Source organism: Elephas maximus, chromosome 1, assembly GCF_024166365.1.
Source record: "Elephas maximus indicus isolate mEleMax1 chromosome 1, mEleMax1 primary haplotype, whole genome shotgun sequence".
Lineage (NCBI taxonomy): Eukaryota > Metazoa > Chordata > Mammalia > Proboscidea > Elephantidae > Elephas > Elephas maximus.
Genome location: NC_064819.1, coordinates 124,588,073 through 124,609,462, shown reverse-complemented (window position 1 = coordinate 124,609,462; position 21,390 = coordinate 124,588,073). Strand labels below are relative to the sequence as shown.

At 36.8% G+C, this 21,390-nt stretch overlaps 1 protein-coding gene across 1 annotated transcript in view; it reads left to right on the top strand.

Annotated features, from left to right (window-relative positions):
• KHDRBS2 (KH RNA binding domain containing, signal transduction associated 2) overlaps window positions 1–21,390 on the top strand; it is a 656,556-nt gene that overhangs the window by 310,450 nt on the left and 324,716 nt on the right. Inside the window, exon 4 of the mRNA XM_049894956.1 lies at window positions 16,422–16,568. Coding sequence (XP_049750913.1) covers window positions 16,422–16,568 — 147 coding nt within the window. The remainder of the gene's footprint in view (window positions 1–16,421; window positions 16,569–21,390) is intronic.

The following is a 21,390-nucleotide window of genomic DNA, read 5'->3' as shown; positions in this document are numbered from 1 at the left end:
ATTCTGGCAATATCTATTAGGTTAAAGATTGCATTACTGATCTCCCCTCATCTAACTCACTAGCTTTCTTCACTTCTTAATTGGTTCATAGGTTTCTTTTCAGCACACCTCTCTTCCAGGGCTCTATTCCAAACTCAGAAGATGCCTGCCTCAAGCTTCATTAAACCTTTTCTTTCCTAAGGATGCCCTCTCTTGAAATGAAGAAAATCCAGGTACCCTAAGAATCAGTATGCTAAGTAAAGTAACTTATAAAATACTTTCTATCTTTACCCATGTTCTTGCCAAACAACTTATGTTTTGCTTGTTGGTTTAGTTGGCACCATTTAGTCAGAGCATTTTAAACCCTCATTAATTCTAAGTTACTGAGCCTTCTTGGAAGTAGGCCTTGACTTTTGGCATTAGTGAAAAATTTTCAACAGACTTCCTTCCATGTAATCTAAAGATTGTTGGAAAAGCCTATATAAATGCCAAATTTTACAGTGGAATTGTTGATATAATGAATTATCACCTTTCTGTATCATAAATATCCACTACAGTAAGATCTCTGGAGTCATACAGTTCTCAGTGCTTTGGAAGGGTTGTCGAATGCACCATATAATTGCTGAAGCAGTAAATAAAATTATGTGTGTAAAGCACTCAGCACCAGGGCCTGGTAAGAACTTAGTGCATGTTATTTATTATCCTTCTTACAAAATTCAGAATTTCATAGATGAGAAGTCTAATGGCAATCAGATTTTTTTTTTCCCTCTGTAGATTTAGTCCTTTCTTTCTAGAAGCTTGTAAGTGTTTGTTTTGTTTTGTTCCCTAATGCAGAGATTTTGTTGATATATACCTCAGTGTGGGTCTTTCCTTTTCAATTCAGGATGAAATTACATGAGCTCTTTTAATCTGAAGACTAGGCAAATTTTTCTTCTATTATCTCTTTTTATCCTTCTGTTTTCTCCTTGTTAAATACCCATTATTTACATGTTAGCTTTCCTGGTTCTATCCTCCAAGTCTCTGATATTTCTTTCCTGATCTTTATTCATGTATTTTTCTTTATGTTTAATCTTTCTTCTACACTCCCCTCACACCACCCCCCCCAAAAATTCTAATTTCAATCATCCTGTCCTTAATTCAATTTACTGAATTGTGGTTTAAGTTTGGGTTCTCCCATGACACTGGCAAGATTTAGTTACAAGAAGCTTATTTGGAAGGAGATCTCTTGTAGCCCTGTTAGAGGAGTGAGGAAGTAAAATAGGAAAATTAAAGAAAGCAATAAAATGTGCATTCTCTAGCAAGTTACAACTATGGACACCTGGAGCTTAATCCCACTGGGGCACTCTGAGAAAAGAGTACATACGAGTTAGCCCACTGAAGGGTTGAGAGAGCTGGTGTGTTTATACATCAACTCCCCCATCACTAAACACTACCAGAGCTCCTTGGAAACTCTATAGGGCAGTTCTGCCCTGTCATATAGGGTCACTATGAGTTAGAATCGACTTGATGGGCAATGGGCTAGTTCGGTTTGGTTTAGGAAAAACGAAATGAGTTGCCTTCTGGTGAATGATCCCACCAGCTGTGAGGAAGATGTGGCAATCTGCTTCTGTAAAGATTATAGCCTTAGAAACCCTATGGGACAGTTGTTCTCTGTCCTACCAAACCAAAAACCAAACCCAGTGCTGTCGAGTCAATTCTGACTCGTAGCAACCCTATAGGACAGAGTAGAACTGCCCATAGAGTTTCCAAGGAGTGCCTGGCAGATTCGAACTGCTGACCCTTTGGTTAGCAGCCATAGCACTTAACCACTACGCCACCAGAGTTTCCTCTCTGTCCTATAGTGAGTTGGAATTGACTTGATGGCAATGGGCTTTGGTTTTGGTCTGTTATACCTGGGCGGGACTATCTCACATGTCCTCAGGCAGAAAGATAACTGAATGCTGGTTGCAGGGAGAGAGTAAAACAATTGGATATTGGCAGGGTATCGACAGCTTCTGTTCCCATTTGTTTATGTGAGAAATCAAGTTTTAACACTATAAAAGTTTTATTTCTGATTTTTCATCTCCTCAACTGCTTCTTAAAATGCTTTTATTCAAGTGTTCACCTTTTCTTCCTGCAATTCAGTTTCACTGGGCTTGAGTTCAACTGTTCTGCCTGATATGCCTCTCTGTGGCTGCTAATATTGGTTGTTAACTTTATTTGACAATTTGGTTATGGTTAATGGAATATAATAGTGATTAAATTCTTTAAATAGTGGAAGGCAGAAAGATTCTCAACACTATGGGCCTCCTGAAAGCTCTACTCTCTGATTTCTCCTAGTCTCAAAGGCAAGGAACACTCAAACTACCTCTTGGTCTCTTCTCAGCTTTTGAAGTCAGGAAGAAACAGCACACTTGCATGCTATCCCTCCCAGAAGTCCACAGATCTCTGAGTGCCAGGTTCTTCCAGGATCCACTCCTCTCCTTTTGTGTCTCATCATACAGCCCCAATACTGTTCTCCCAGTGCTTTCCCAACCTCGGGCCAGTTCTGTCTACTGAACCAAAGCAAAGCTCCATTTACTTCCACTGGAACTGGGAAAGAAAGGTTAGAGAACAACATTCAGTTAATTGTGTTTCTAGATTGCTCTGTTCTCCCAATATAAATGCTCATGAACATCCTAACTACTAAGCAACTTGTTTTTAAATAGAATGTAGTAATACAAGTCTTCCATATGTTAATTCAGGGAAAGATGGTCTATAAACCTTCCTGTAAATGCCATTCTGTCAAGATTGTCATTTTTTTAGCTGTCATGAGTCAATTCTGACTCACAGTGACCCTATGTGTAACCTTCAGAAGCAGATCATCAGGCCAGTCTTTGGAGGAACCTGTCTGGGTGGATTTGAACTGCCACCATTTAGTCTAATAGTTTAGCGTGTAACTCTTTGCATTACCCAGGGAATTTTTTTCCTTGAATAGTGAAGTAGCCTATCTACTATATTAAAACACTCTTTTCACTTTATCAGCCAACACTTTTTTTGAGGAGTTAGTTTGTCCTTAATATAGCCCATTGTTGTTGCTCTTTGCCATCGAGTCAATTCTGGCTTATAGCAACCCCATAAGACAGAGTAGAAATGTCCCCTAGAAAACCCTAGGGGGCATTTCTACACTGTTGCATGGGGTCACTATGAGTTGGAATCCATTCAACAGCATAAGACAACAACAAATCTTTATGGGAGCAGATCTAAAGTCTTTTCTTTCCCAGAGTCGCTAGTGGGTTTGAACCTTTTGGTTAGCAGCTAAGCACCTTAACCATTTTGCCACCAGAGCTCCTTTAATGTAACCTAGAGTGTATTATTTGATTGTACTAAATCGAGGTTCATAGTAAACCCTTATCCTCCAAACTCAAACCCTTATCCTCCAAACTCAAGCATAAGTAACCCTAAATTACTTTTTTTTTTTTTTTTTTTTTAATATCACTCTTGGCTCTATTGATGCTTCTGGTACCGCACTCTTCAAGAATCTATCTAGAGTTAGGATGCCTGGGCAGCAGTGAAAACTTTCTCCCATTATTGACCGTTGGGTTATGGGAGGCCATAATCAAGAAGACCTTTTGCCATATTCAGGTCAAGGGAGGAAGAATTTTGAAGTGAAGGTGATAAGAGCCTGAGGTGGTGTTTAGAATTTATTATGCGTTTTTGTTCATCCATTTGTACAAAATGCACTTTATGTGGATAAATTTTGTGCAACTAGTTTGTACTGGCATAACAGAATTTCCACAAATCCCATTCAGGCCAAGATATAAATAATGAATGTGTACTTATTTGAAGTTCTTGATGGTGAAAGCTGTGCAGACAATAGACTTATTTATTTCTGAAGAGGATTTATGTTAAAAGAAAATCTCCTGGGGCATTAAGAGAAAAAGCTTGCAAAAAGCACTCTAGTAAATTATAACTCTGAGGTAAAATATGACAACAATAATTGCCAAAGTAAAAATCATACAAAACTTGCATATACTGCATGTTATGATTTTTCAACTTTTTCATTTAGTTTATTTCTGTCCCTGGAAGAGGTACTCCTGGGAGATTAATCAGATCTTTTAATTCACGACTTGTCAGTTTGTAGTACTGTGGTGGCTTTCGAGTTGCTGTGATGCTGGAAACTATGCCATTGGTATTTCATGTACCATCAGGGTCTCTCATGGTAGACAAGTTTCAGTGCAGCTACCATACTAAAGCAGACTAGGTCTACTTCTGAAAAAAATGTCCAGGGAAAACATGAATAGAAGCAGAATATTGTCTGATATACTGACAGAAGATGAGCTTCTCTGGTTGAAAGGCACTCAAAATATGACTGGAGAAGAGATGCGTCCTCAAAATAGAATTGACCTTAATGATAAGGATGGAGTCAAGCTTTCAGAACCTATATTTGCTGATGTGGCACAACTCAGAATGACAAGAAACAGCTGTAAACGTTCATTAATAACTGGAACATGGAATGTACAAAGTATGGATCTGAGAAAACTGGAAGTTGTCAAAAATGAAAAGGAATGTGTAAACATCAATATCCTAGGCATAGTGAGCTGAAATGGACTAGTATTGGCCATTTTGAATTGAACAATCATATGATCTACCATGCCAGGAATGACAAATTGAAGAGGAATGAGGTCACATTCATTGTCAAAAAAGAACATTTCAAGATCTATCCTGAAGTACAACACTGCGAATGATAGGATAATATCCATGGGCCTAATGTTTTTTTTTTAAAAAGGAAGACCAGTTAATATGACTAAAATTCAAATTTATGCACTAAACATTAATTGCAAAGATGAAGAAATTGAAGATTTTTACCAACTTCTGCAGCCTGAAATTGATCAAACATGCAATCAAGATGCATTGATAATTACTGGTGATTGAAACCCCAAAATTGGAAACAAAGAAGGATCAATAGTTTGGAAATATGGACTTGGCGATAGAAATGACACCAGAGATCCTATGATAGAATTTTGCAAGAACAATGACTTATTCATTGCAAATTCATTATTTCAACAATTTAAACGGTGATGTGGACCTTGCCTGATGGAAAACACAAGAATCAAATGACTACATCTGTGGAAAGAAATGATAGAGAAGCTCAGTATCATCAATCAAAACAAGGCCAGGGGCCGACTGTGGAACAGACCATCAATTGCTCATATGTAACTTCAAATTGAAGCTGAAGAAAATTTAAACAAGTCCATGAGAGCCCAAGTATGACCTTGAGTGTACTCTCCCTGCATTTATTTAGAGACCTCTCAAGAACAGATTTGACATATTGAGCATTAATGACCAAAGAACAGAGGAGCTGTAGGGTGACATCAAGGACATCATACATGAAGAAAGCAAAAGGTCAGAAAAAGACTGGGAAGAAAGAAAGGACCAAAATGGATGTCAGAGGAGACTCTGAAACTTCCTCTTGAACATAAAGCAGCTAAAGCACATAGAAGATATATACAATGAAGTAAAAGAGCTGAACAGAAGATTTCAAAGGGTAGCTCGAAAAGACAAAGTGAAGTACTATCATGAAATGTAAAAAGACCTGGGTTTAGGAAACAAAAAAGGAAAAACACACTTGGCATTTCTCAAGCAGAAAAACTAAGAAAAAATTCAAGCCTTGAGTTACAATTTTGAAGGATTCTATGAGTAAAATGGAAACCCTGGTGGCGTAGTGGTTAAGTGCTATGACTGCTAACCAAAAGGTCGGCAGTTCAAATCTGTCACGCACTCCTTGGAAACTCTATGGGGCAGTTCTACTATGTCCTATAGGGTCGCTGTGAGTCGGAATTGACTCGTCGGCAAGGGGTTTGGTTTTTGGTTTATGGTTAAAATATTGAATGACACAGGAAGCATCAAAAGAAGATGGAAGGAATACACTGAATCACTGTACCAAAAAGAATTGATCGACATTCATTCATTTCAGGAGACAGCATATGATGAAGAACTGATGGTATTGAAGGAAGAAGTCCCACCTGCACTGAGGCTGTAGGAATTGACAAAATGCCAATTGAGATGTTTCAACACGGATAGAGCACTAGAGGTTCTCACTCACGTATGCCAAGAAATTTGGAAGACAGCTACCTGGCCAACCGACTGGAAAAGACCCATTTTTGTGCCCATTCCAAAGAAAGGTAATTGAACAGAATGCAGAAATTATCAAGAAGTATCATTAATATCACATGCAGGTAAAATTTTGCTGAAGATAATTCAAAAATAATTGCAGCAGTACATCGACAGGGAACTGCCAGAAATTCAAACCGCATTCAGAAGAGGATGTAGAATGAAGGGTATCATTGCTTATATCAGATAGATCTTGGCTGAAGGCAGAGAATACCAGAAAGATGTTTACCTGTGTTTTATTAGCCATGCAAAAGCATTTGTCTGCATGGATCATAACGAACTATAGTTCACACTGCAAATTGTGTTCCAACACTTAATTGTGACCACCAGTCATTTGTTTGAGCACAACAAAGGCATACTGCGTGGTTTAAAATCAGGAAAGGTTTGTGTCAGTGTTATATCCTTTCGCCGTACTTATTCAATCCGTATGTCGAACAAATAATCTAAGAAACCAGATTATATGAAGAAGAACGTGGCATCAGGATTAGAGGAAGACTCATTTAAAATCTGTGATATGCAGATGTCATAATCCTGCTTGCTGAAAGTGAGGAAAGAGAACTTGAAGCACTTACTGATGAAATTCAAAGACTACAGCCTTCAGTATGGATTATACCTCAACATAAAGAAAACAAAAATCCTCACAACTGAATCAAAAAGCAACATCATGATAAACAGAGAAAAGATTGAAGTTGTCAAGGATTTTGTTTTACTTGGATCCACAATTAACGCCCATGGAAGTAACAGTTAAGAAATCAAACAATGTACTGCATTGCACAAATCTGCTGCAAAGGACCTTTTTCAAGTTCTAAAAAGCAAAGATGTCACTTTGAGGACTAAGGTGCTCCTGACCCAAGCCATAGTATTTTTAGTCACCTCATATGCATACAAAACCTGGACAATGAGTAAGGAAGACTGAAGAAAAATTGATGCTTTTGAATTATGGTGTTGGTGAAGAATATTGAATATACCATGGACTGTCAGAAGAATGAAAAAACCTGTCGTGGAAGAAATACAGCCAGAATGCTCCTTAGAATTGAGAATGGAGAGACTTCATCTCACATACTTTGGGTATGTTATCAGGAGGGACCAGTCCCTGAAGGAGATCATGCTTGGTAAAGTAGAGGATCAGCAAAAAAAGATGAAGACCTTAAATGAGATGGATTGACACAGTGGCTGCAGTGGGCTGAAATATAGCAATGATTGTGAGGATGGGGCAAGACTTGGGCAGTGCTTCGTTTTGCTGTATATAGGGTTGCTATGAGTCGAATCCAAGTAGACAGCACCTAACAACAGCAACAATGCATTAATTCTTTTCATTTATATATAATTTAGTATATTGTTTTGAATATGAGATTTTTACTATAATAATATTTAGTAATATTACTGTTTGGTTAGGGCTTACTATAGTAATACCAGAAACCCTGGTGGCGTACTGGTTAAGAGCTATCGCTGCTAACCAAAAGGTCAGCAGTTCACATCTACCAGGTGCTCCTCGGAAACTGTATAGGGCAGTTCTACTCTGTCCTATAGGGTCAACGTGAGTTGGAGTCAACTTGATGGCAACAGGTTTACAGTAATACTATTATCGCTATCATCATTTTATAGGTGAGGGACTAGAAGCCCAAAATAGTGAAGTCACTTGCCCAAAATTACACGCTGTTTAGCAGAAGAGCTGGGATTTTCACCCTGGCCATCATGAAACAGAACCTGGGCTCTTAATTACCATGATGTGTGGTCTTTTAATGTTATGTGATCCATGAGACATACTGTAGACAATAACCTTATGATCCCTTTGAAAGTTACAAATTCAAGAATGTGTAAGGTTAATGTTCATTTTTCTTTATCTTTCTAAAACGCTTGAGATTTTAAGAATAATGTTCAAGTACAGATAGTCCCTAACTTACGAGTCATTTGTATAAAGACAAACCACACTTAAAACTGTTTTTTGTTTGTTTGTACATCTTATTATTAGTAATATGTACTACATACAGTGTTAAAATGTATCTGTAAGTTTATATGTCATATTTCCAACCCACAGAGACACATAAAGATAGGATTTATGAAGATACTGATAATAAAAAAAAAAAAAAATTTATTTTTTATTATAAAAGGCAATAATAATGAAAGCTTAAAAAAAAAAAAAGAGGTATTCAACCTTCATCAGGATGGATACAGTTGTCGGAATGGAACCCCATAATAAGTCAGTGACTAACTGTGTATGTTCCCTTAATGTAAAGTTATACATTTAAATTAACTTAGTAATAAGTAAACCAGTTTGAAACTAATGCATTCTTGGTGACATCAAAGGAACACTTAACCTGAAACTTTTCTAATTATATTCTTTCAAGTGAATTTAATGTTCATAATTAGCATCTTTTCATGTAAGAGTGTAGCTTTGGAGTGAAGCAGACAGAACCAAAATCCCTTACCAACTGATTAACCACAACCAAATTACTTAGCTCCCCTAAGAGAAAACCTTTAATTCTTCTGAGTGTTTGTAGTGTACAGGCACTGTACTGGTGGTTTGTATATATTACCTCATTTAATCTTTACATGAGAGATCTGTAGTTTCCTATTTTGTAGGTTAAGAATCTAAAGCTGAAATAAATTCAGTAACTTGCCTCAAATACTACAGAGAGTATGTATCGGAGCTGTTAATTCATTCTGGATTTCTCTGACTAAAAATTCTTTTTGCTACACTCTGCTGCTTCCAGAGCTCACCTAAGGGTTCCATAATGATTGAATGATGTAATGTGGATAATATATCTGTCTCATTGTAGGTGCTCAACGATTAACAAGTGTTCATTTATTTTTAATTTTCCTGTTAATACATCTTAGACGGCACTCTGTTTAGAAAGTACTATTTTCTAATACTGAAGTTCTAAATTGTAGAATGTCTGTGAAGGAAAGTCACATGATAAGCCATAAAATCCTAAAGCTATGAGAATCCTTACACATCGTAATATCTACTGTTGTCTATTGTTTTTACTTTATTAAATTTCTGTAACAGCATCCTCTTACCTGAAATTTTGATGTATATTCAGGTCCAAGTTGAGCTGATATGGTTGAACAAAGATGGATAGGGCTCATTTTACTTGAAGGTGGTCTCTGGGCACCTTTCTGGAACCCTGTAGCTCCAAAGAGCACCATTCGAAAACCATCTCCCTAGAATGTCCTCTCCTTTTGCATTTGAAGGAACTGAGGGCCACCAGAGCAAAATAACTTGCAGCAGTTTGTACAGCTGGTTAATAGTGGAGCCATGACTAAAAGAGCCATTAATATTAGCATCTCTTAAATTTTGGCCGAAGGTTCTTTCCTGGACATCAAGCTACATATGAGTGTCTACAAGAAAGCATTGTTCCGTATTTGATTATCTTTATTCCTATAAAAAGTATATTTCTTCCTATAAATCCATTGCTGTTGAATTGATTCTGACTCACAGCAACCCCACAGGACAGAATAGAACTGCCCCATGGGTTTCCAGGGCTATAATCTTTACGGTACCAGATCTCTATGTGTTTTCTCTTGTGGAGCCATTGGTGGGTTCAAACCGCCAAGCTTTCAGTTAGCAATGCGCACTTAATCCCTGTACCACCAGGCCCCTATTTATTCCCATACATAGATAGAAATACAAAAAAATTATTTCAATATTTAGGATAGTGGTGGTTGTTGCTAACCTATTATGGTAAAGTTTCCAGTCATTGGAACCTTTTCTCTGAACTTTAAAGGCTTCTAAGGTTCATTCCTAAGTGCAAAGGATAAACAGTTTTTATACATCTATTGATTATCCTGAAATTGTAATAGTCTAATAAGAACTAATGCAACTGTCAGTCCCATTATCCAGTAAAGTAACAAACCAAACCAAACCCAGTGCTGTAGAGTCGATTCCGACTCATAGTGACCCTATAGGACAGAGTAGAACTGCCTCATAGAGTTTCCAAGGAGTGCCTCGCGGATTCGAACTGCTGACCCTTGGGTTAGCAGCCGTAGCACTTAGCCGCTACTCCACAAACCACAAAATAGGATGGACTATTGTGAAAAAGTTTGCTGCTAACTTGTTCATGAGCACAATAGTGTTTTGGGTTACAAGCTTCCAATGTTTTGTTTACTTACATAACTGCACTTACAATTGCAGAACATATACTTGATGTGGTAAAAATTGTATTTACATAGTTATTTGATTACAAAATTAGTTATCACTGAATATGCATGCATACATTTTAAATATATATATATTGCTCTTCATTTAATGGGAAACGTACTAAATATACTAATAATTTGTAAACTTTTTTCCTAAACTAAAAAAAAAAATTATACTCTTAAGCATAGATCATTCCATCCCAAGCTTTCAGGACATCAGTGGTTGAACATTTGAAGAAAATCTTAGCATAACCAATAGAGTGAAAATATGGTTTAATGATAGAGGAAAATGTAGCATGAGCTTCACCCTTAAGTGATTCTCTTTGATAGGAATGTATTGAGTATCTTCACATCTTACCAGATACACTGATGTATGTGAGATAATTTGGGGGTTGAGAAAATGATGAAGCAGACATGTAAAAAAGATAAAATCACAAAACAGAATGATGACACTGTGATAGATCTAGGAATAAAATATTTTGGGAAAAATATGAAGGAATTCTTAATAAACTACAGAAGTAATTATGAATAAATTATAGTAAAATCTCTCATAACCTACACAACTTGTGTCTGAAAGTTTCTGGAGAATAAAAATAAAAATTGAAAGGGGAATTATGAAATATGATAAAATATAATAGCAAAAAAATGAAATAACAGTAACAAAAGCAACTGGCACAAACAGGTTTGGGAACATATGCCACTGACACTTGGTTTATACAATTTAAGTGATGAGAGTTGAATCATTTGGGTATACTAGAACATAATCTGCTAACCTGAGCAGCCAGATGGTCTTAGACATTATTCGGATATTTTACAGGGTGGATAAATACTTGGTTAATTTGGTGAGTCAATTAAGTGGGCATCAGTAAAGAATATTTTTACTGTAATTAGATATTTAAGAAGACTACATAGCATGCATGTTGTTGTTGTTGCCATTGACATAGCATGTGTATGATATCCTGAATTATGAATATGTCTAGATGAATACATAGGTGTTTAAAAGATGATGAGTATGGCATCAACTGGAATTTCTCATCAATTCATTCTGCTGGTGGTGGTGAGAGAGTGGTGCCTTACAGCAGAATCTAAAAGGAGAAAATATCAGCATCTGGAGTAACCCAAAGGAGGAACACATATCTGTATCACATTATGAACAATTCATGACACGTTATTTTAAAAAAATGCCAAAAGCAGGTGGCTACTATTCTTAATTTGACAAAATGGAAACATTATTTTACCAGAATTCCTCTATAAAGGGCATTAAATTGGGGTGTGTGTGTGTGTGTGTACAAAATTCTTGGACATGCTGTTTAGAGAAAGAGGTGTGATTCCAGAGGGCTGTTCAAAGTAGCAAATGATAGTCTTCTAAAGATAGTAGGTCCAATTAACTGGTGTCCCCTTTATTTTGCTGAGCTTCAGAATGAGCTGGTCAGATGAGCCTGAGAATTAGCACTGAATAATTAAATTACTCGGTATAATAGAGGTGAAAAGACTTTGAAATTACCTAGGAAATTCCAGGTGAAAGAACAGAGCAGTGTGAAAATTAGGAACAGAGGGGAAAAAATTAAAATGTAGTAATGAAGCAGAAAAGGACTTTCAGTAAAGAGAGTAAATATTTTTTAAGATATTTATAATGAGGTTATCAATGTAAACTCCTTGCTCTGTGCCTCTCTTAGATTTTAAATGAAGTCTATATCACTCATAAAATAATTTTGTCTGAGTATGTTTTTTTTTTTTGGTTACTTTAAGAAATTCTGAGTTTTATATCCTAATTGGCAAGTAACAAACCCAGGAATTAAATGGCTGACTCAGAAGCCAGAGCACAAGGTCATTGTGATCCTGTGTCACATTTTGGAAAGTTTGTCTTCCAGTCATCTGAACTAAGGTGAAATACTCAGCTGTGATCTGACTTCACTTCCTACTTCAGAGCAGAAAGGATCTTAACCATAACTGCTCCCACTGTTGGATAGCTGTGCAAGGAATGGCAAAGACAGCTCATTATCACCCAGTGTCCATTCTCCCTTTTTCCAGTCAATAATAGAAGTCCCATGTGTTAGGTAGACTCATGGATGCTGAGTTTGAGACCACAGTCACCGCCTCCCTTGCATCAGGACAGCCATATGACTATGATTTTGCCTAAGGGATGTGAGTAGAAATTATGTATGCAACCTCCAGTACAAGTAATTGAAAAGAAGCTTTTTGTCTTTCCCTTTCCATGGAGTGGAATTCAGAAGTAATGATAGCCTTCTTCATCAACATGGATGAGAGCAACATCCTAGGGGTTGCTTGAGTTAAAAGCAAGGAGGGACCGTGATTCCTGGATGAGGGTACAGAGAAGAGCACCCTTCTCCTCTAGCCACCAACAGCTTGGACTTTTACTTGTGAGAGAAATAGGTCTTCTACTTATTGGAGTCACATTTATTTTGGTCTCAGTTGAAACAGCCGAACAATGTCTTGGTAATACTACAATAATAAACCAAAACAAAAAGTCCACAGTTGCCATTGAGTCAATTCTGACTCATGGCAACTCCATGTGTGTCAGAGTAGAACTGTGCTCAGCAGGATTTTTAAGATATAGTACTTAATATTAATAATAATAATATTAACAAATATAAATAATATTGTTTATATTGTATTAAATTATAATAATATAAATAATATTATTATAAATTAATGATATTATTGTATACCATTTTCCAGTTTACAAAATGTTTTTCAGTTTTCCTTGACCTCACAAAAACCCTATGAAGCAAGTGCTGTTTGTTATCTTCATTTCACAGATGAAAAAACTAAAGCTTGGGAAATTTTACTTTGTTAAAAATCACCCCAATGAGTGTGTTCAGATATAACACACATTTGAATATATAAAGTCTAGTTTTAAAAACAAACTCATGAGTTTCAGTTATGTTGACTTTTCTTCTTCGAAGTCTTTTATTAGCGGTATCACTTAAGCTACTGAGTCCTGGCTCTAATCCTGACTAACTCTGTGACCTCTAGCAAGTTGCTTATTCTCTGAGGATCTCAGTTACCTCATCTAAAGATGAGACGCTTGAGTCATTTCTAAAAAGTAATTTCTCTGATCCTCTCTGTAATTTTAGGATATTTTCTGTTACTGGCTGTTCATGGTACAGGCAGAAGGGCTACTTACTTATTCTTTTATTTTTATGTGTTGATTGTAACACCCTAACCTTACTATAAACTCCTGAAGGCCATGAATCTTGTCCCTATTACCTCTGAAAACTACAGGAATGTGCTGCCTAATATGTTAGCCACCATATGACTGTGAGCACATGAAGTGTGGTTAGTTCAAATAGAGATGTGTTATAATTACAAAATACACTGAATTTTAAAGACTTAGCTAATAATAATAATTTAAAATATCTCAATAATTTTTTATATTGATTGCATGTTTAAATAATATGTTTCAGATATATTGTTAAAATTAATTTCACCTATTTCTTTATATTTTAAGTAGCTACTACAAATCTTAAATTGGTTCACATTATATTTTCACTAGACCACTTTGTTCTAGAACATTACTGGAAACAGCGTGTGTAATGAGGCAGATAGGCTAGCCACACACTGGGCCTGTGTCATCTTTTTCCTGAGCACACAATGAAACAACATTTACCAGCCTTATGACCAGTGGAATGTAGGTGAGATGGATGTATGCTCCTTTTAGTCTTGGCTTGTGGAAACCTCCCACAGGTTGTCCACCATGTCTGCCATATTCTTTACTTTCCATTGGTGGCCTGAGTTGGTAGCAATTTGGTGAATATAGAGGAGCCAAAGGATGACAAGAGCCTAGATGTTTAAATTGCTGAGTGAAAGAGAGTTGTTCAGATATCATGAGCATCTGTTGAGGACTTCTCTGGGCAAGAAATAAACTGATGTGTTAAGGCACTGATACTGACTGGTTTATCTGCTTCAACAGATAAGTATTAGAACTTACTAAGTACTCCCAAGCAAACAGGTTTCTTCTTTGGAGGGGATAACAAAGGAATAGTGATGTGAATCTTTACCCAGAGTGAATCTTTAGGAGGGTTAAAAAATATAGAAAACCCTCTACAACAAGACTCTCAGCTTTCTAAATGTTAGAGATGAGAACATTTTTACTGACCATCCAAACTACTGTAGCCATCCTGCTACTATATTAATCCCAGTGATCTCTTTCCTTTTTAAAACTCTCAGAGACTGTTTAATGTAAATTATTTTAATGTGACATATTGTATGCTTTTGTTGTTTTAATAGCACATGAAACATGCTACTGTTAAGTCTATCATCCTCAAATTTTATTTTTAAGGAAAATTTAAAAAAGAACTTATAAAATGTCAGGTATGTATGCAGCTTTTCTTTAGTTAAGGCTCCTCTACCAGGGGGCAGAACTGATGATTTGAAGGATAACGGGAGAAGAGGCGAACGTGTCTTAAAATGGCAAAATATGTTTTCATAAACATCAGCCTGTTGGCTCAATTCCAGATGCCTAATCAGGCTCTTTCATTTGAGAACCTTTAAAATGAGCGTTTGCATCCTTTAGTTGAACTCCACATGTCATATTCTGTGGATCTGGTAAAATTTGGCTATCAAGTGGCCTGCAATAATCACCAGCTGGAAATCTGCTTAGGAAGTAATGGGAAGGGACGGTATCAGGAATACTCTAACTCAACTACCGCAGCACTTTGCCCAAAGAATCTGGCCCCAGAATTAACAAGCAGCTTGTGTCCCAGCAGGATCTAAAGAGGAAAGAAATGTTTACTATACCCCATGGGTGCATTTAGTTCAGTCACATGCTGCTTCTCTTCCCAAAACTAGAAATTGGGCAGTAAGGAAAGCCTTTTTAAGTAAAAAGTCCTAGTTAGAGATAGACCATATGCTTAAGGAAGTGGAGAGTGAATACTCTGGTAAAAGGTGCTGCAATTAGAGAGATTTGAGTAGGTGAGGGATGTGTAGGAAAGCAGGGACACCTTCCCTTCTCTTACTCTCATGGCACCTTCGTGTTTTGAAATGTAGAGCATTCCTAATCAGATAAATACCCACATTAGTATGGATCAGGCAGTTGACCCATATAAAATCAATTGCAGATTTACTCTGGTTTATCCAGCTTAAATCTAGTCCTGTTACTTCTCTGCTTGATCACCATATTAAACTGGAAGTATTTATTTTTATCTTTTGGAATTTAGTGAAACAACTGTTGGTCTATTTGAGAAGGGGCATCAAGAAAGGTAAAACATGACAGCATTTATGCTAACTTTTTAACCAAATTTTGCTTCCATGAAATCCTATAAAATGTAAATCTGGTTGCAAGCATAGGGCACAGGCTTTGGAATTAGAATGAGCTGGGTGTGAATCCCAGAATTGCTGAAGCCACTTAAACTCTTTTAATCTTATCTGAAATATGAGTAATATGCAAGGTTGTTGTAAGACTGGAGATGATATGTGTAAAATGCCTAGAACATATGACCACAGTAAATGTATCACCTGTATTGTATTTATCAAGGTTCAGTAATGACTTGGGCACAGTACTATGGAAAATCTGATCCTACGCTGTTGGCTACGCAGATGTGTAGGTCATGAAGAATCAATGCCAACATGATGTTTAACCACCATCCCTGTAGTACACCCCTACTGACCAAAAGGAGGCCGCAAGATGTGGTATGAGGCTCAATCATCTGGGCCAGCAGGAACATAGGCTGTTACGATGAGCCTTGGTTTTGCATACTTAGCTTTCTTTTTATCATAAACAAGTGACCTTTTCACAAGTTCTCAAAAAGTAGCTAGAAAGTCCTAGTTTTCTTAAAGAACACAGTGATAATCTTTGGTTTATTGTCTGCAAAATAGTATGCATCAGACACAATCTTTTTCTTCCAGAATGTAGTAGTGTACTCTAGGCATTAATGACATTTCTGTAACTTTTTTTCAGGATTTTAACATTTTCATTTTGCTGATTAAAACTTGTAGATGATAATTATGCCCCCCCTTTTTTTTAATAATTCAAACACTCAGAAATGATTTTAAGATCTTTAAATGGCTTTTACCAGAATTTTATTTCTCAAAAGGTTTCTACTTAGGGAAAATTTGCTTAGATTATGCCCTTTTGTCGTAGTCTCGATAAATGTTAAAGCAACGCAAAATGAGTGGATTTGTATTTCTAAAAATAACCTCTTTCACAGGAAGAAGAACTAAGGAAGAGTGGGGAAGCCAAATATGCTCACTTGAATGATGAACTTCATGTATTAATTGAAGTGTTTGCTCCGCCTGGGGAAGCTTATTCACGTATGAGTCATGCATTAGAAGAGATTAAAAAATTCCTGGTTCCCGTAAGTGCTTTACACTTTTTACAAAGATGTTTCTCATCAGTTTCTATTAAAAACGTGCCTTTGATCTTGACTGGATTTTTAGGGGAACACATATTGCAAAGTTAGTATCTATTTATAGGGTTGATATGAAGCTAAAGTAAAATAGGATACCAAAAACACTTAACAGGGAACCTAGAATGCTGTTGCATAATGATGGTTTGACAGCAGTCTGTGTCTTCAGTATATTAAATGACTTGCTCCAGTTCATAGCCATGAAGCAAAAGATAATAAACCATATAAACATAAATAAATAAAGTCATGTACTTTTTTCTTGTCATAATTACTTGATAGCTGACACATATAAGTAGCAATTTATAATTAATAGAAAAATCATTTGTAAATACACTGGGTGGGTAAAGAGATTAAATTTATAGTAAGGTAATGCTGGTATTTTAAAAATACAAAATGTATTTTTATGTGATTGTATGCCAGGTGGTTTTAATAAATTATAGTATAAAATAATCAGTATTAATAGAGCCAGACATTTGATGACATCAAGCAAAGATTGGAAAAATCAGTCATTGCACTATCTAAGAGTAGCAGAGGATGTTCATTTAATAAGGCAGTAAATTCAGGGTTTCCTATTGAGTAGAATTCTCTACTGATTTTCTAAGAAATAGAGGAAGGTCGAATGAATAAAGCTTTCTAAATGTTGACAATTAGTATTCTGAGAAGAGGTCATTTAAATAGGACGCTTGGCACCAGTCTTAGAGCTGGGAATAAGATAATTAGAAAAGAAGGCTGAGTAAAATTTTCTGAAATGCCTGGGCAGAAATTTTGGGCGCTGAAGAGAAAGAGAGATTAGCTGAAATTAATCTATGCAATGAAGAAACACCATAGATACCTATACTCAGCAATATACTCAGAGGAAATCATTGTTCGATTGGCCAAAAGGTATTTAATTGGTAGTGATTTTGAGAATGGAAAAAGAAAAATTCAGAGACATTTCAGAATATAAAAACATTGCAATCTGGACACATAATCTGTTTACAACCAAAATCAAACTTGTTGCTGTAAAGTCGATTCCAACTCATAGTGACCCTATAGGATGGAGTAGAACTGCCCCATAGGGTTTCCGGGGAGTGGCTGGTGGATTTGAACTGCCAACCTCTTGGTTAGCAGCCAAGCTCTTAATCACTGTGGCACCAGGGCTAGTTTAAAATTAACTTCTGTCAAGACAAGGTTCTAGAATAATCCTATACCACTCTTATTATTCCCTAACTTCATATGCACACGAAATTTCTGCACAATTTATTATCAAGTGCTTATCTGAACACCTCCTTAAATAGATCCCATATTTCTTAAGAATGAGGATGCCATGTTCTTCCTTTGCCTCCAAACTAAATGTCTAGTGCTATTGGGTAAAGAGTTTTACTATATTTAGCTCAGAGCAGACCTCTAGGACTGCCTACATTACTAACTCATTTCCTGGCTGTAGACAAGTCATTTAAATTCTCAGAGCTTCAGCTTATTCATCTTTAAAATGAATATAATTGACTAACCTCTATCACAGTTATTGTGACTATTAAATGGGGTAATGCCTATGAAAGTACTTAGGAAATTATCAAACACTATAGAAATGGATTTTTTTTTTAAATCTATTTTATTGTTACAGTAGGAGAAAGAATCTTGGAATGACTTTTTTTTTTTGGATGGATAATATATAACACAAAATAATATTTCATTTTTGCATAATATTGGACCTAGGCTCTGGTCTAGGTTAATTCTCCTTTATAATAAATGCCAATAATACATCTCATTTACTCCCTTCTTAAACCTCAAGATACTTATGTCATTTATATCTCTCCGCTGAAATATATGCTTAATGTGGGCAGGGCTGGCTGGTCTGTCTTGGTCAACACTGTACCCCCATCATTTAGCCTGATGCCTGCCGTAGTAAGCATTTGATAGTTTGACAGCTGAAACGATTGGATAAAGGCACCAGGAGTGATGCAGAGGGATAAAACAGCTATCTGGATCGGATTTAGGAGCCCTAGTGGCACAGTGGTTAAGTGGCTGCTAACCAAAATTTGGCTGTTTGACCCCACCAGTGGCTTCATGGGATAAAAATGTGGTAATCTGCTTCCATAAAGATTGCAGACTTGGAAACCCTATGGGGCAGCTCTACTCTGCCCTATAGGGTTGCTATGAGCCAGAATCAACTCCACGGCAATGATTTTGGTTTGGGTTTTAGAACCAACCATCAAGAAGCTTCGGTGGCACAAACGGTTAAGCACTTACCACTTAACTGCTAGCTGCTAACCAAAAGATTGGCAGTTCAAACCCATCCAGCATCTCCGTGGGAGGAGGACCTGGTGATCTGCTTTCATAAAGATTACAGTTAAGAGAACACTATTAGGTAGTTCCACTCTGTCACAGTGCACAGTGGGTCACTATCAGTCAAAATCGAGTTGACGCACCTAACAATGCTGCCCAACGGTCAAGATGCACTGTAGATACAGACCCAGATGGACGTTGAAAATCTTACCTTGGCCAATGTGGCCTGTCCCTGCCTATGTCTGTGATTTCATTTCTTTCTGTCCAAGTGCACATTCACTGTGCTCCACATATGCTGGCTTTTGGTCTTTTAACATTCCAGGTTCATTCCTCCTTAAGGGTCTTTGAAGATTCTTCTCCAAAATATAATATAATGTCTTAGTTTCCTAGTGCTGCTGTAACAAAATTACCACAAGTCACTTTCAAGAACAGAAATTTAATTTCTCATGGTTCTAGAGGCTAGAAGTTCAAAATTCAGGGTGTGGCTCTAATGAGAAGTCCTTCTTGTCTATTTCAACTTTTGTTGTCATCATTGCATGCCATCGAGTTGATTCCGACTCATAACAAGTTCATATGACAGAGAAGAACTGCACCATAGGGTTTTCTAGGCTGTAATCTTTATGGAAGCAGGTCAGCAGGTCTTTCTCCCGAGGACCCACTGGATGAGTATGAACCAACAAACTTTCATTTAGTGTTGTCTTTAGGCACAAGTCAATTCATTTAGTAGCCAGGTGCTTAACCATAGCTGGCAATCCATAGAGTGCCTGATCTTGTAGATTTCATCTGCCTCAATTATCATCAGCTAGTGTCTGCCTGCCCCCTGTGACTCTGTGCATGTCTCTGTGTCTATGTTCTTCTTTATGTAACTCAGGAGAGTTTAGGTTTAGGGCCCACCCTAAACTAACATGTGTTATTAACATAATAGAGAAAAGCCAATTCCCAGAGTTACATTCATATGTATAAGGTTTAGGGTTACAAGACATATTTTGGAAAGTCACAATCCAGTCCACAACACATGGCTATCTCTTTTTCATTCAGTTCTCAGCTCAAATGTCAGTTCCACAAGAAATTCTTCCCTCACTACACAGTCTACAGTGTCCCCATTACCTTCTATCATGCAATCATGTTGTGTTTACACTGGCTACCCTAGTTAACTTTGCAAGTCATTATCCCATCACTCATTAGCCCCCTTCACTACTTTATTTTCCCCATAGCTCTTAGCACCCTCAGATATACCATGTATATTTTACTTACTTGATGATTGTCAGTTTCCCTGCTAGAGTATACATGTCATGAGAGGAGGCATAATTGTCCATTTTTACTGCTTAATCGCCCCATTTAGAAAAATTTCAGACACATAGGAAACCCTTAATACATTTTTTATGAAAAAATGATTTGAATGAATATGCTTTCAAAAAATAGCTATCTTGCTATCTTTCAATGTTGAATCAGCAAATTTTGCAACCACCAGAAGTGCTTCTACTTGATATTTTTTTTTTTTTTCCATTTTTCTTGCTTACCCAGCACCAAGCAAAGGATGGTGTATGTCTGTATCAGCCATCAGCAGAACCACAAGCAGCAAACATGAACTGCCATTTTTTATTCTATGAAATCACATGGTGTAATATATTATGCTTTTACGTTAGTGAGTATAATTTTAGTTAAATGAAAAGTGCTGCAACACTGGACTCCTTGTCCCTTGAACAAGCCAGGAACACCCCTATCTCCGGGTGTTTATACTACTGTTCTTTGTGCCTTTATGCTGATGGCCTCATTTCCTACAGTACTTTATTAAATGTCACCTTTTGATGACACCTTCTCTGCCCATGCTATTGATGAAAATTAAGCCCTCCTGTCTGGTTTAAATTTTATCTGTTTATTTTACCATTTAACTTATCCTGTCTAAAATATGTCTTACTTATTTATCTTGTTGATTGTCTTTCTTCCCTGCGAGAATGTAAGCTCCATAAGGAGAAGGATTTAAACAAACAAACAAAAAAAACCCATACCTATTGCCATCAAGTCAATTTTGACTCATAGCAACCCTAAAGGACAGAGTAGAACTGTCCCATAGTATTTCCAAGGAGCACCTAGTGGATTTGAACTTTCGACTTTTTGGTTAACAGCCATAGCTTTTAACCACTACACCACACCACCAGGGTTTCCAGAATAAGGATTAGCTCTGTCTTATTCATAATTATATCCCTAAAACAGGCCCTGGCATATTGGGAAAAAAAAAATCAAACCCATTGCCATTGAGTCGATCCCAACTCATAGCAACCCTAAAGGACAGAGTAGAACTACCCCATAGGGTTTGCAAGAAGTGCCTGGTGGATTCAAACTACCAACCTTTTCGTTAGCAGCTGTAGCTCTTAACTGATACACAGTAGGTGCTTAATTAATATTTGTTAAATGAATTAATGCATATAGTAATAATTATTATATTTGAGATATAATTAGGTTAGACTTTAAGTCTTGGTGCATTTTATTGAAATATCATCCATGA